At 47.2% G+C, this 16025-nt stretch overlaps 1 protein-coding gene and 1 non-coding gene across 3 annotated transcripts in view; one reads left to right on the top strand and one right to left on the bottom strand.

The window, feature by feature from the left end:
* Window positions 1-517: 517 nt before the first annotated feature.
* BRD4 (bromodomain containing 4) overlaps window positions 518-16025 on the bottom strand; it is a 248487-nt gene continuing 232979 nt past the window's right edge. The window contains exon 18 of one of the 2 annotated variants that reach the window (XM_038378595.2): window positions 518-932. In XM_038378595.2, coding sequence (XP_038234523.2) covers window positions 771-932 — 162 coding nt within the window. In that variant the 3' untranslated portion in view covers window positions 518-770. Of the gene's footprint in view, window positions 964-16025 lie in introns of both variants that reach the window. The other variant, XM_038378596.2, reaches the window with a different exon arrangement.
* On the top strand, window positions 3716-3788 carry TRNAK-UUU. The gene has a single exon. It is a non-coding gene; the product is annotated as a tRNA-Lys (tRNA).

Below are 16025 nucleotides of genomic sequence, written 5' to 3'. Positions count from 1 at the left end.
CAATACACCAGCTGCTATGATAATCCACAGCAACACTGAGTTTTGACCACTGCAGTATGGTTCAACATTCGAGCCACCACCAAAACACTGCCTCTCCTCATTTGACAGGGTCAAGATCTTAATGTGTCCACTTGCTGGCAGTTGCAACAAGCTGCCCCTGCATGTTTTGCATGCTTTCGTCCATATTATAAGTCCATTCAATGTCCACAGAGAAATGGGTTATTGTGCAAACCAACGTAACCACTTGGTATGGAATCAGGCCGTATGCCCTGGTTTGATTATTCACAGCAATACGATTTACAGATCCATTTGTGCACCAAAGTCCAGATAGCAGCATGTAGATATGTATAGCTTGATTATGGCATGGTGTAATTGTGCCTTCTAGTAATATGTACATTTCCAGCAAAACACCTTATACAAAAAAAGAAAAGGAGGACTTGTGGCACCTTAGAGACTAACAAATTTATTTGAGCATAAGCTTTCATGAGCTACAGCTCACTTACACCCAATTGTCCACCCCTTGACATAGGCCATTGATCCTGCTCCTCCATAGTCATAGGAGAGGAGCACATCCAAACATCTTCTCTGGATTTACATGATTTCACACTCCATTGATTCCCAGTGAGCTCCCCCCCTTCTCATTATTCCCATAGGGCTTGTAGGGCCCTCCTTAGTTGCCATTCCATTTCCAGGTACCATGGTAGCTATTACACAGGTGCTGGCCTCCCAGTTGAGCATTTTGCATCCCCTTACACATCTTCCCCCCCAGGTTAGCCTTTTGAAGCCATCCCCACCCACATCATGAGGTTTTTTGTTTTTTGAAACACAGCAATGCTAGCAACAAGACAAACACCACAGACAAACAATACAAAACATAGATTCTTGGTATCCTGGGTTATTCTTCCGCTGGCACCAACTTGCTTGTAGAATGTCTGAAAAACAAAAGAAACAATGTTCATCCCCCTGGTGGGGACAGATTATTGCTTAATAATAGCACCACTTACTTTTACAAATTTCCTTGCTAATTGCAGGAAAAACAGAAGAATTACCTCCAGGCTGTCCTTATTTTGTTCTATAGTCAGGCTAGTGAATTACCCCACTCACTGGTCTTTTATGAAATTTATGAGGTGGTGTACCTCAGTTTCCCCTCTTGTACAACAGACCAGGTTTGCAATAGTTTCTCTGCTGTACCAAGCTCTAAGTTTATTCTTGGGTAATAGCTGAGAGAGACAGTTTTAGATTTCAGCACTGTATACACACACACACACCCCTTAGAGTTAGCCTGTCCCCCTTATTTTCAGGCTTGACTTGTTTTTTCACCTCCCTTTCCTGAAGGGCCATAATCTGAGTCTTCTAGTAGCTTGCTTGCTGACCAGATGTATTTATTATTTGCAGCTCCTTTGTGCTGCCACTAATGGGCAGTTCTCTTCTTCCCCCATCAGCTAGGTAATTTGCATTCACACAGAGGCTTTCTCACTTGCTTTCGAATCCAAAGCTATTAGCAGCTCAGAGACTGTCTTAAAAGGACTGTCATAAATATAAAGGGAAGGATAACCACCTTTCTGTATACAGTGTATAAAATCCCTCCTGGCCAGAGGCAAAACCCTTTCACCTGTAAAGGGTTAAGAAGCTAAGGTAACCTTGCTGGCACCTGACCCAAAATGCCCAATGAGGGGACAAGATACTTTCAAATCTGGAGGGGGGGTGGGGAACAAAGGGTTTTGTCTGTCTGTGTGATGCTTTTGCCGGGAACAGATCAGAAATGCAAGCCTTCCAACTCTGTTAAATTAGTCAGTAATCTAGCTAGAAAATGCGTTAGATTTTCTGTTGTTTAATGGCTGGTAAAATAAGCTGTGCTGGAGGGAATGTATATTCCTGGTTTTGTGTCTTTTTGTAACTTAAGGTTTTGCCTCGAGGGATTCTCTATGTTTTGAATCCAATTACCCTATAAGGTATTTATCATCCTGATTTTACAGAGGTGATTCTTTTACTTTTTCTTTAATTAAAATTCTTCTTTTAAGAACCTGATTGATTTTTCATTGTTCTTAAGATCCAAGGGTTTGGGTCTGTGTTTCACCTGTCCAGGCAAGAGTTTTCCATCCTGTTAGAGGAGGAGAAAACTGTAGCCAGAGCCTCACTCCAAGCAGCTCTGGATGCAACTGACCCAGCAGCCAGAACGATGGCTTCCGCAGTGTTTGTGAGGCGATGCTCCTGGCTTCAACCCTCGGGGCTACACTGGAGCTCCAACAGTATATCCAGGACCTCCCATTCGAGGGTATCTCCCTCTTCTCAGAGCAAAATGGACACAGAGCTCCATGGTCTGAAGGACTCCAGGGCCACTCTCAGATCCCTGGGCCTCTACTCCCCGGCTACTTCGAGGAAGCATTTCAGGCCCCAGCAACCAGCCCGCTTCTCAACTTCACTACTGCGTCAGATCCTGTTCGAGAAAAGGAGCAGGGGTTAGGGGCATAGGAAACCACCCCAATCCACCTCAGCCACACTACTGGGGTCACACAGATACCCAGGATGCCCCAAACAGAGCTTTTGAAGGTGTGCCTGAGGGCACTATTTATCCGTTCCTGTCTCGGATCCTGCTCCCCCTCCCCATTTTTGTTTTTGGACCAACTCTCCTACTTCAGCCCGGCATGGTCCCTCGTCACCTCGGATTGCTGGGTGCTGAGTATCGTGGCGGACAGTTACACCCTTCAATGTGCTCCTACCCATCCCTCTTAAGGGACCCATCCCATGAGCAACTTTTAGCCCAAGAGGTACAAGCCTTCCTACAGGTAGGAGCTGTGGAGGAGGTGCCCCAGAATTTGAGAAGGAAGGGGTTTTACTCCAGGTATTTCCTAATCCTGAAGGCCAAAGGGCATCTTTGACCCATCCTGGACCTGCGTCACCTCAACAGTTATCTCATGAAACTGAGGTTCTGCATGGTCTCCTTGGCCTCCATCTTTTCCTCCCTGGATCCAGGGGACCGGCCTCGACTTGAAAGATGCATATTTCCACGTTGTCATCTTCCGAGTCCACAGAAGGTTCCTCAGGTTTATCATAAACCAGACCCGTTATCAGTTCACCATCCTCCCCTTTGGTCCGTCTGCAGCCCCTTGGATTTCTACGAAATGCATGGTGATGGTAGACGCCTTTGTCTACCCATACCTCAACGACTGGCTAATCAAGGGACACTCAATGACTCAAGAGAAGAACAGCATCAGCCTGGCCAAAGCCACCTTCTGAGCACTGGGCCTGTTGATAAACAAGCAAAAGTCAACATTCACTCCAGTCCAGAGAATAGAGTTTATTTGGGCAGTTCTAGACTTGACCCAGGCCAAAGCCTCCCTTCCAGAGGCTTGATTATGGACAACATCGGATCTTGATATCCAAGGTCAAGCTCACCCCATCTCGACAGCCTGGTTCTGCCTCAAACTTTTGGAACACATGGTCACATGCACTTAGGTGGTACATCACTCAAGGCTCCACCGCAGACCCCTGCAGACTTGGTTGGCCTCGGTATGCTCACCAAATCCACTTGGACTCAGTGCTTACAGTTCCTACCCTAGTCTTCACCTCCCTTTACTGGTGGAAGGACCTGCAGTCAGTAACTGCAGGCATTCCCTTTGTTACCCCCGCAGCCTTCAGTGTCTTTAATTTTGGACGCATCTGATCTAGGTCGGGGAGCTCACCTCAGTACCTAGGGCCTGTGGTCTCAGGAAGAGCCTGGCTAGCTCAGTTGATAGAGCATCAGACTTTTAATCTGAGGGTCCAGTGTTCAAGTCCCTGGTCAGGTGAGGAACTAGTCATCAAGATCTTAGATATAGTACTCTTTGATGTTACTATTGCAGGGGAGGGATAGCTCAGTGGTTTGAGCATTGGCCTGCTAAACTCAGGATTGGGAGTTCAATCTTGAGGGGGCCATTTAGGGATCTGGGGCAAACACTGGGGATTGGTCCTGCTTTGAGCAGAGGGTTGGACTAGATGACCTCCTGAGGTCCCTTCCAACCTTGATATTCTATGAAGAGCTCTCCTGACACGTAAACATCAGAGAACTCAGAGAGGTCCTGTCATAAATATAAAGGGAAGGGTAACCACCTTTCTATATCCAGTGCTATAAAATCCCTCCTGGCCAGAGGCAAAACCCTTTCACCTGTAAAGGGTTAAGAAGCTACGGTAACCTAGCTGGCACCTGACCCAAATGACCAATGAGGAGACAAGATACTTTCAAACCTGGGGGCGAAACAAAGGGTTCGTCTGTCTGTGTAATGATTTTGCCGGGAACAGATCAGGAATGCAACCTCAGAACTTCTGTAAATTAGTAAGTAATCTAGCTAGAAATGCATTAGATTTCCTTTTGTTTAATGGCTGGTAAAATAAGCTGTGCTGGAGGGAATGTATATTCCTGGTTTTGTGTCTTTTTGTAACTTAAGGTTTTGCCTTGAGGGATTCTCTATGTTTTGAATCTAATTACCTTGTAAGGTATTTACCATCCTGATTTTACAGAGGTGATTCTTTTACTTTTTCTTTAATTAAAATTCTTCTTTTAAGAACCTGATTGATTTTTCATTGTTCTTAAGATCCAAGGGTTTGGGTCTGTGTTCACCTGAACCAATTGGTGAGGATTCTTATCAAGCTTTCCCTTGGAAAGGGAGTGTAGGGCTTGGGGGGGATATTTTGGGGGAAGAAAACTCCAAGTGGTCTCTTTCCCTGTTCTTTGTTTAAAACGCTTGGTGGTGGCAGCATATGGTTCAAGGACAAGGCAAAGTTTGTATCTTGGGAAAGTTTTTAACCTAAGCTGATAAGAATAAGCTTCGGGGGTCTTTTATGCAGGTCCCCACATCTGTACCCGAGAGTTCAGAGTCGGGAAGAAATCTGATGAGGTTCAACAAGGACAAGTGCAGAGTCCTGCACTTAGGACGGAAGAATCCCATGCACCACTACAGACTAGGGACCTAATGGCTAGGCAGTTCTGCAGAAAAGGACCTAGGGGTTATAGCGGATGAGAAGTTGGATATGAGTCAACAGTGTGCTGTTGTTGCCAAGGCCAATGGCATTTTGGGCTGTATATGTAGGGGCATTGCCAGCAGATCAAGGTACTTGATCATTCTCCTCTATTCGACATTGGTGAGGCCTCATCTGGAGTACCGTGTCCAGTTTTGGGCCCCACACTACAAGAAGGATGTGAAAAAATTGGAAAACGTCCAACGGAGAGCAACAAAAATGATTAGGGGAGTGGAACACATGACTTATGAGGAGAGGCTGAGGGAACTGGGATTGTTTAATCTGTGGAAGAGAAGAATGAGGGGGGGATTTGATAGCCGCTTTCAACTACCTGAAAGGGGGTTCCAAAGAGGATGGATCTAGACTGTTCTCAGTGGTAGCAGATGACAGATCAAGGAGTAATGGTCTCAAGTTGCAGTGGGGGAGGTTTAGGTAGGATATTAGGAAAAACTTTTTCACTAGGAGGGTGGTGAAACACAGGAATGCGTTACCTAGGGAGGTGGTGGAATCTCCTTCCTTTGAGGTTTTTAAGGTCAGGCTTGACAAAGCCCTGGCTGGGATGATTTAGTTGGGGATTGGTCCTGCTTTGAGCAGGAGGTTGGACTAGATGACCTCCTGAGGTCCCTTCTAACCCTGATATTCTATGATTCTATGAAGGAACCTTGACATGGTGGCAGAGGTGGGATCATTTTGAACCAGAAGCACAGCAGGATTTTAAAAGGTTTTGTAAAAGGTGATTGCAGCTGTTGATTCTGTCTCTCTGCCTGGGGGACAGAGCAGCAGGCATAACAAAAGGATTTTTTTGTAGGCTGAGAACAACTATCAGAGACAAAAGTATCAGGTTACAGCACAGCAACATTTTACAAGCCAGATTTTTTTGTTTGGTTTTCTTTCTAACTCTTTGGTGTAAAGTTAGTTAAAAACAGAGAGGTTAGGATGGCAGAATGCACTATTCAACAGAAGCTGGAATTAGCCAGATTTGAGGCTGAGGGAAAGACAAAAGGAACGTGAAAGACAGATAGAACTCAGACAGATGGAAATGGAGGCAAAAGAAAAAGAAATGGGGGCTGCCCACAGGAGAGAAATGGAGGCAAAGGAAAAAAGAGAAGGAAAAAGAGAGGAAGCATGCTGAGGAGGAGAAGGACAAAGAGAGGAAGCATGCACTGGAGATGGAGAAGGCAAAGGCTCAGCAGAATATACCGAATAACCCTAACAATCCTTCCCCAACAATCCACAAATGGGAGCAACTATGTCCACAGTACGATGAATCCAGTGATATTGCTGAATATTTTCTCACCTTTGAGAGACTGTGCACACTCCATCAAATTCCTGAAGCTCACAAGATGACCACATTGGTCGCAAAATTGACTGGAAGAGCTCTGGACATATTCAATAAGATGCCTATTGAGGAGGCTTCTCACTATAATAAATTCAAGGATTTGGTTTTAAAACAATTTCAAGTTATACCTGAAACTTGCAGAGTTAAATTTAGAGCCCTTAAGAGAGGACCTGGACTAAGTAATGTGGCTTATGTAAACCAGATGACAGATCTATTTGATAAATGGCTCAACGGATGGGATGTAACTAGCTTTGGAGGAATACGAAATTTGATGATACAGGAGCAATTACTGAGTATGTCCAAGGATGATATAAAACAGTGTTTATGGGATAAGAATATGAACTCAGCAGGAAGTCCTGCTTCTTATGCCGATCAATACAAGCAGTCCCAGACCACCAAAGAGGCGGGGCAAGCCGGAACAAAACGGGTGGAGGGAGGGGAGAGGAACAACCCTGGTCACAGTTGGAGCGGATACCAAAAGGGACAACCTCAGACCACACCCTACTACCGGGGGCAGCCAAGGCCCCAACTACACCCCAAGGAACACTCCAGACATCTTATCATCCCAGCACACCGTTCTCCAGCAACCCACCTCGCCCCATAGACCGGTCAGCTGGACGATGTTTTAAATGTAACAAGCCGGGACATGTAAAGGCCAACTGCCTCAGGGACCCCAACAGATTACAGTTCATTGCACTGGAATCACACCAGAGGTCCTCAGGCCCAGATGCCTCCCAAATACCCTCAGAGCGGAGGGAAACTGTGAGTGTGGGCGGGAAGAAGGTCACAGCATGGAGGGACACCGGAGCACAAGTGTCGGCTATCCCTGCTTCCTTAGTGGACCCCAATTTAATCGACCCAGAGGTCTAAGTGATGATTCAACCCTTCAAGTCAAACTCTTTTGACTTGCCTACAGCCAAGTTGCCGGTTCAGTACAAGGGCTGGTCATGAGCGTGGACTTTTGCAGTCTATGATGATTATCTCATCCCCATGCTGTTGGGAGAAGACTTGGCCAATCATGTGAAGCTAGCCAAGAGGTTGAGAGTGGTCACTAACAGCCAGGCTAAGCAAGCTATCACACTTAGCTCTATTCCGGAAACTTCTACCAGGACCCAGTCAGAGGTGATGGAACCGGACCCAATGCCAACGTCTGCAATAGCAGTAGTGGATCCAGTCCCAGAGACCCAGACAGAGCCAGTGCCAGAACCGGAACCGGTGGAACAACCAGCACCAGAACCAGTACCAGCACTGAATCCAGTACTTGCAACCCCAATACCAGAGGGCCCCACCGAACCTGCACTGGCAGCAGCAGATAACCCTACACAAGAGGCTCAGCCAGAGCCTGAACCCCAACATAGTACACCAGCGGAGAGCGGTTCACAGTCAATGGAAAAAGCCCCATCACCTGCATCGCTTCCAGAGGGACCAAGCCCAGGTCCACAATCCAACGAGGAATTGACGTCTCCAGCATCAAGGGAACAGTTCCAGACTGAACGGGAAGCAGATGAAAGCCTCCAGAGAGCTTGGATGGCGGCACGGAGCAACCCACCGCCTCTCAGCTCTTCTAATCGATCCAGGAACCAGGATCCATCAAACCAGGAAGATTGGCATCCTCAGAGACAGTTGGTAGTTCCAACTAAGTACTGGGTCAAGCTCTTGAATTTAGCCCACGATCATCCTAGTGGCCATGCTGAGGTGAACAGGACCAAAGAGCGTTTGGGGAGGTCATTCCACTGGGAGGGAATGGGCAAGGATGTTTCTACCTATGGCCGGTCTTGTGAGGTATGCCAAAAAGTCCGAAAACCCCAAGACCAGGTCAAAGCCCCTCTCCAGCCACTCCCCATCATTGAAGTTCCAAACATTTCAGAGAGTAGCTGTGGATATTCTGGGTCCTTTTCCGAAAAAGACACCCATAGGAAAGCAGTATATACTGACTTTATTGGATTTTGCACCCGATGGCTGGAAGCAGTAGCTCTAAGCAAGACCAGGGCTAAAAGTGTGTGCCAGGCACTAACAGACATTTTTGCCAGGGTAGGTTGGCCCTCTGACATCCTCACAGATGCAGGAACTAATTTCCTGGCAGGAACTATGGAAAGCCTTTGGGAAACTCATGGGTTGAATCACTTGGTTGCCACCCCTTACCATCATCAAACAAATGGCCTGGTGAAGAAGTTTAATGGAACTTTTAGGGCCATGATACATACATTTGTAAATGAGCACGCCAATGATTGGGACCTAGTGTTGCAGCAGTTGCTCGTTGCCTACAGAGCTGTACCCCATCCCAGTTTAGGGTTTTCACCATTTGAACTTGTATATGGCTGTGAGGTTAAAGGGCCATTACAGTTGATAAAGCAGCAATGGTGTACCATGTTAATTCTCTAAAACCCTTTTATTCCAGAGAATTAAAGGGTTGTCACTTTACAGCCCAGGGAGATGATGATGCTGAGTGTCCTGAAGGTGTTTACTACGAAGGGAAAAGTGATGGTGGCATTGAAGAGGTGAATCTCGCCATGACCCTTGGGCATATGCAGCGACAGCAGATCAAGGAGCTGTGCACTAGCTATGCGCCGATGTTCTCAGCCACCCCAGGACTGATTGAACAGGCATACCACTCCATTGACTCAGGTAATGCTCACCCAATTAGAGCCCAACCTTACCAGGTGTCTCCTCAAGCTAAAACTGCTATAGAATGGGAGATCCAGGATATGTTACATATGGGTGTAATACGCCCCTCTGGCAGTGCATGGGCATCTCCAGTGTTTCTAGTTCCCAAACCAGATGGGGAGATATGTTTTTGCATGGACTACCATAAGCTAAATGCTGTAACTCGCCCAGACAACTATCCAATGCCACGCACAGATGAACTATTAGATAAACTGGGACGGGCCCAGTTCATCTCTACCTTGGACTTAACCAAGGGGTACTGGCAGGTACCGCTAGATGAATCTGCCAAGGAAAGGTCTGCCTTCACCACACATGTCAAGCTGTATGAATTTAATGTACTCCCTTTCGGGCTGCGGAATGCACTCGCCACCTTACAAAGACTTGTAGATGGTCTCCTAGCAGGATTAGGAGAATATGCAGTCGCCTACCTTGACGATGTGGCCATATTTTCGGATTCCTGGGCAGAACACCTGGAACATCTATAAAAAATCTTTGAGCGCCTAAGGGAGGTAGGACTAAGTGTTAAGGCTACGAAGTGTCAAATAGGCCTAAACAGAGTGACTTACCTTGGACACCAGGTGGGTCAAGGAACTATCAACCCCCTACAGGCCAAAGTGGATGCTATCCAAAAGTGTCCTGTCCCAAAGTCAAAGAAACAGGTCCAATCCTCCTTAGGCTTGGCTGGATATTACAGGCGATTTGTACTGCAATACAGCCAAATCGCCGCCCCACTGACAGACCTAACCAAAAAGAAACAGCCAAATGCAGTTCAGTGGACTGAAGAGTGTCAGAAGGCCTTTAACCAGCTTAAAGCGACACTCATGTCTGACCCTGTACTAAGGGCCCCAGACTTTGACAAACTATTCCTCGTAACCACAGATGTGTCCGAGCGTGGTGTGGGAGCAGTCTTAATGCAGGAAGGACCGAATCAAGAGTTCCATCCTGTCGTGTTTCTCAGCAAGAAGCTGTCTGAGAGGGAAAGCCACTGGTCAATCAGTGAAAAGGAATGTTACGCCATTGTCTACGCCAGGGGTCAGCAGCCTTTCAGAAGTGGTGTGCCGAGTCTTCATTTATTAACTTTAATTTAAGGTTTCGTGTCCCAGTAATACATTTTCAAGTTTTTTGGAAGGTCTCTCTCTATAAGTCTATATATTATATAACTAAACTATTGGCGTATGTAAAGTAAACAAGGTTTCCAAAATGTTTAAGAAGTTTCATTTAAAATTCAATTAAAATGCTGATCTTACGCCGCTGGCCCGCTGCCAGCCTGGGGTTCCATTCACCTAGGCCGGCAGTGGGCTGAGCGAGGGGCCGGCAGCCAGAACCCCAGACCAGCAGCGGGCTGAGCTGGGCTGGGACCCCAGACCAGCAGTGGGCTGAGCGGCTCAGCCCGCTGCCACTCAGCCCATTCCCGGTCTGGGATTCTGTTTGCTGGCTCCTGCCAGCCACGGTCCCGGCTGCCGGCCCTGCTCAGCCCACTGCCGGTCTGGGATCCCGGCCCTGCCCACATAAAGTGAGTACCTACCTTCTCCCTGGTTCTAGCCCATTTTCTTCTTCTCTCTCTCTCTCTGCACTGAGCTGAGGGTGGGAGTGCACTGAGCACAGGGCTGGGGGTGAAGGAGCAGGCTGGGGGTTGGGGTGTAGGATCTGTCCAGGAGCTAGAATGAGGGAGGGGGCTCAGGTTTGGGGCAGGAGGTTTGGGAGTGGAGTGCTTACCTCAGCAGCTCCCATTTAGTGCAAGGGGTGCAGGTAGGAATATGGTGGGGGGTTGCAGGAGCTCCAGTTTGGTGCTCAGGGTGGGGGTGAGAATGTGGGGGGTGCAAGAGTCAGGGCATGGGGTGTGGGGGGGCCGGGTATGTGTGGGAGTCTAGGCTAGGGTCGTGGGGGAGTGCAGGGGTCAGGGCAGGAGGCTGAGGTGTGGGGGGATGCAGGGGTCAGAACAGAGGGATGGGGGCATGTGAGGGGGTGCAGGAGTCAGGGCATGGGGTGTGGGGGGGCTGGGTATGTGTGGCGGGTGCAGGAGTCAGGGCAGGGGACTGGGGGTGTGTGAGGAGGGTGCAGGAGTCAGGGCATGGGGTGTGGGGGGGCTAGGTATGTGTGGGGATGCTGGAGTCAAGGCTGGGGTCATGGGGGAGTGCAGGGGTCAGGGCAGAAGGCTGGGGTGTGGGGGGATGCAGGGGTCAGAGCAGAGGGCTGGGGGCATGTGAGGGGGGTGTAGGAGTCAGGGCTGGAGTCACGGTGGGGTGCAGGGGTCAGGGTAGGGAGCGTGCAGGGGTCAGGGCAGAGGACTGGGGGTGTGGGCTAGGGTCATGGAGGTGCTCCCAGCCCCCTGTCCAGAGCAGCTCACAGCATGGGGCTGGAGGGGATATGCCCCGATTCCATACCCCATCCCCACCTCTTCTCCGCCTCCTCCATGGTGCAGTGAGCACACTGCGGATCCGCTTCTCCCACTCCCTTGCAAGGGCCATCAGCTGATCGGCGGCAGGGAGAGGAGGAGGAGGGGCAGGAGCCCAGCACGCTGGGGGAAGAGGCAGGGGAGGGAAGACCTTGCCTGCCCTGCAGCAGCAGCTGGCAGGACCAAGCTTCTTCACTCTGACCCCGTCGGAGTGGGGGGAGGGGAGGAGATGAACGGGCCAGGGTGGGCATGATTTTTAATGGCATGCTGCTGCCTACCGGGGTCCCGGCCTGGATTTGGCAGCGGGCTGAGCGAGGCCGGCGGCTGGGACCCGGCCCCGGCAGGCAGCAGCATGCCATTAAAAATCAGCTTGCATGCCGTCTTTGGCACATGTGCCATAGGTTGCCAACCCCTGGTCTATGCTCTGGAAAAGCTACGCCCATACATTCAGGGACGGCATTTCAGCTTGCAAAACGACCATACTGCAATACAGTGGCTTCATACCGCCACGGGAAATAACAAAAAACTTATTTGGTGGAGTTTAGCTCTCCAAGATTTTGACTTCGACATACAACACATCTCAGGAGCTTCTAACAAAGTGGCTGATGCACTCTCCCGTGAAAGTTTCCCAGAATCAACTGGTTAAAATCGTCCTTGAGATGGGGAAAATGTTGTTAGACTTTATACAGTTAGTAGTATATTTAGAGGTGCATGTGTCTTATTAATTCTGTTTTCTCCTAGAGCTCCAGGAAGAAATCACAGCCAGCGTTTCACCCAATCTGTGATTTGGGGGGCGTGTTATAAATATAAAGGGAAAGGTAACCACCTTTCTGTATACAGTGCTATAAAATCCCTCCTGGCCAGAGGCAAAACCCTTTCACCTGTAAAGGGTTAAGAAGCTAACGTAATCTCGCTGGCACCTGACCCAAAATGACCAATGAGGGGACAATATATTTTCAAATCTGGAGCGGGGAGGGAACAACGAGTCTGGCTGTCTGCGTGTTGCTTTTCCTGGGAACAGATCAGGAATGCAGCCTTCCAAGTAAGTAAGTAATCTAGCTAGAAAATGCATTAGATTTCCTTTTGTTTAACGGCTGGTAAAATAAGCTGTGCTGGAGGGAATGTATATTCCTGGTTTTGTGTCTTTTTGTAACTTAAGATTTTGCCTCGAGGGATTCTCTATGTTTTGGATCTAATTACCCTGCAAGGTATTTACCATCCTGATTTTACAGAGGTGATTCTTTTACCTTTTCTTTAATTAAAATTCTTCTTTTAAGAACCTGATAGATTTTTCATTGTTCTTAAGATCCAAGGGTCTGTGTTCACCTGTACAAATTAGTGAGGATTCTTATCAAGCCTTCCTATCAAGGAAAGGGGGTGTAGGGCTTGTAGGGATATTTTGGGGGAAGATGTCTCCAAGTGGTCTCTTTCCCTGTTCTTTGTTTAAAATGCTTGGTGGTGGCAGCATATGGTTCAAGGACAAGGCAAAGTTTGTACCTTGGGGAAGTTTTTAACCTAAGCTGGTAAGAATAAGCTTCAGGGGTCTTTCATGCAGGTCCCCACATCTGTACCCGAGAGTTCAGAGAGGGGAAGGAACCTTGACAGGGATACATTCCACTTCCACCAGAGTTTTGATTACTTTCCACTTTCATCTCCTGCTCCAAAACACAGACAGATTTCAAAAAGAAAGCACAATCTATTGTGGCTCCTTTTGGAGCCCTAATAGGATTTTAATTAAGTACCATGTTTTGTTTGCATTTCTTTTACCCCTTCTCCAATATACACTGCACACATCCTGGGAAAATGCACATTCCTTCCATAGTTTAACCTCCATAACATTATATTAGCCATATTAGTTTTACACAAGGTGTAACTGCCTCCTCTGTGCCCACAGAGTTTTCATGCCAAAGCGACAGTCTGATCCCCCAGAGCCATCCCAAGGCTCAGTGTTCCCATCATTCCTCCCCTTTTCCTTTTCTTTTTCCTGTGAGCACACACACACACAAAATTCTCATTTGCCTAACATCCCTTGCACTGCAATTACTCTTTTTCCACACAACTGTACCCTGATTACACTCCCATCTTGTACAACCAGAGACAGCCAGGGCGGCCAAGTTAAGTTCCAATAGAAACCTCTTACATTCCTTTAGCGATTTTGATTACATTACCCAACAGTCAAATAATTTTGATCAGATTATCTCTCCGCCTGCTGCCTGTAGCAGTCCCTTACAGACCATTTCTGTGGGGAAAGGGCCCATTTCCCCTCAGAATAGCTGTAAAGGCTTCTGGGGACAGAAGCATAGTGGTGGTGGTAGCTAGTCTACCTGACCCCCTTGTATAATTTAATTACCAAGCTTCCATCAAATGTGACTGCACAGAGGTGCACATACAGTTACATTTATATAACTGGGTTTTATTATTAAACCAAAAACTTCCTTCTTGTAACACCACAACTGTTACCTTTTACCCTTTCCACAACTTTCAAATGTTTACTTTTCTCCAAAAGTTATATTATTAATTTTTGAAAAAGCTATTTGTAACTTTTCACTCACTTCATTAAATTACTTACTCCTATATTTAGTTCTTTAAGGTAGTGCAATTTTCCTGTAACAACTTAGCCACCAAGTACAATTATTGCCACACAGCTGCCTTACTTAACTTGTGCTGTCTTTACTTTGAGACTGTTCAAAAAGGCAGTAAAACATTTGTTTCCATGGTTGCCTGTGGATTTTTTACTCCAAAAAATTCCAGTGGAATACAGCAGACTTCCGTCACACTTTGCTCAAAATAACCATAAACATTTTACATAAGTATCCAAAATACCCTCCATTAAAACATTAGAAAAACAAAAGTGTGGAAAAGCAGGGGGAGAGGAGGGAGAAGAGGTAGAAAGAAACCAATTAAGCCAGTCAGGTCAGTTTAAAGTACAGGCTACCAGCAGCAAATTAAGTAAACTGAGAAAAAGAAGAAGGAAAAGAAGAAAAGGATATAGTTATTTCTGAGCCAAGAGTAGGCTCCCTGGGTTGAAACAGTTGGGAAACCTTATCCCCAGGTTTTCATCCTGGCTCTGGGAAAAGAGTAGGGGTTGTGACCTGCTCCTGAAAACCCTGCTATTTTTCACTTTGAAACCTTCCCTGCCCCCCCCCCCACCCCAGACCAAGTTCAAGCACCAGTCTGTAAAGGTAGTCTGTTAACTCTGCTTTTGATTCTAAACCCTGTTGTGCCGAATCATCTTTAACCACCCCTAACTAATTTACAACCCTTCAGCAGCCCTTGCTGAAACAGAACCAAACTTGAAAGATTACTGGCAGCTTCCCAAAATGCTGCCCTTACTTTAAACCTCTCACAAGTGGACTGAAGTGCCTCCTTTCCCTGGGAGGCATTCAGTCCCAATGGGCAGGGACCTTCTTCCACTACCCATATACCAAAGGAGGGTGGGCTCCTCAGCCACCCCACATCCCTCTGGGTCTCTTAACACTGCCTCTATTTCCTTTTTAATCTCATCCGAGGGTGACCCCTGCACCTGGTATGGGCCCTGGTTCTTCCTTATCCATTTATCCAAAAAATCCTTTACCCTGGCTTGCCAGAACCGACAACTACCATCACGAGAGTTCGTCATACCCCCTCGAAGCAGCTGCATGGACTGTTGGGGAGGGGGACTTACAGGCTGCCACTCAACTATCTGATGCGATGCATCCAAGTCACGGCACCAAGATGTTAGAGAGCTTATTCCTTCACCCGCTTATTTCCCTGGTCCTTCTTGCATGAACAGAGAGCAACAATACCCGAAGTCCGAAGGTGCAAACAATTTGATGTTTATTGGGGCGAACTTCCAGAAAGCAATGATTTTAATTTCCTTCCTCAGTGTCCCCCTTGCCAGCTCTGACACCACAGAGCCTTGCCTGTGTCCCTGTTCCCATTCCCTCCCCTTTACCAAAACATGATTCCAATTTCCCCACCCCCATTACCTGTTTCCATTCCACTCCCCCCCCCACACACTTCCTGATTGACTGCAGACTATATAGAAAAACCTGAGTTCAGCTTAGCTATACCTTAACCAATCATTTTACTGAAATTTAACTAACCAATCCTAACATATTGTAACATGATTATCTAACCAATTATATCCCACCACCTTAATTAGTTTACACCCACCAAAATTAATTATACAACAGACAGAAACAATCATAGAATCATAGAATCATAGAATATCAGGGTTGGAAGGGACCCCAGAAGGTCATCTAGTCCAACCCCCTGCTCAAAGCAGGACCAAGTCCCAGTTAAATCATCCCAGCCAGGGCTTTGTCAAGCCTGACCTTAAAAATCTCTAAGGAAGGAGATTCTACCACCTCCCTAGGTAACGCATTCCAGTGTTTCACCACCCTCTTAGTGAAAAAGTTTTTCCTAATATCCAATCTAAACCTCCCCCATTTAACAATCACAGAACCAGATAGAGATTATACAGATGAACAATAGGGAAATGGGGCCTACAGTGATAGAACAACAAAGAAATGAGGATTTCACATCCTAGCTATTGATAAGTGAGTTCTTGCCAGACAGGATGCTATCAAACTAAGTTTCCTTTTACATCTTCTAGGCACTTCCCTTTCTCTGGAGGCGATGGGCATTATC

This window comes from Dermochelys coriacea, chromosome 20 (genome assembly GCF_009764565.3).
Source record: "Dermochelys coriacea isolate rDerCor1 chromosome 20, rDerCor1.pri.v4, whole genome shotgun sequence".
In the NCBI taxonomy this organism is placed as follows: Eukaryota; Metazoa; Chordata; order Testudines; family Dermochelyidae; genus Dermochelys; species Dermochelys coriacea.
The sequence above is the reverse complement of the archived record's forward strand: the minus strand, read 5'-3'. Positions and strand labels throughout refer to the sequence as shown.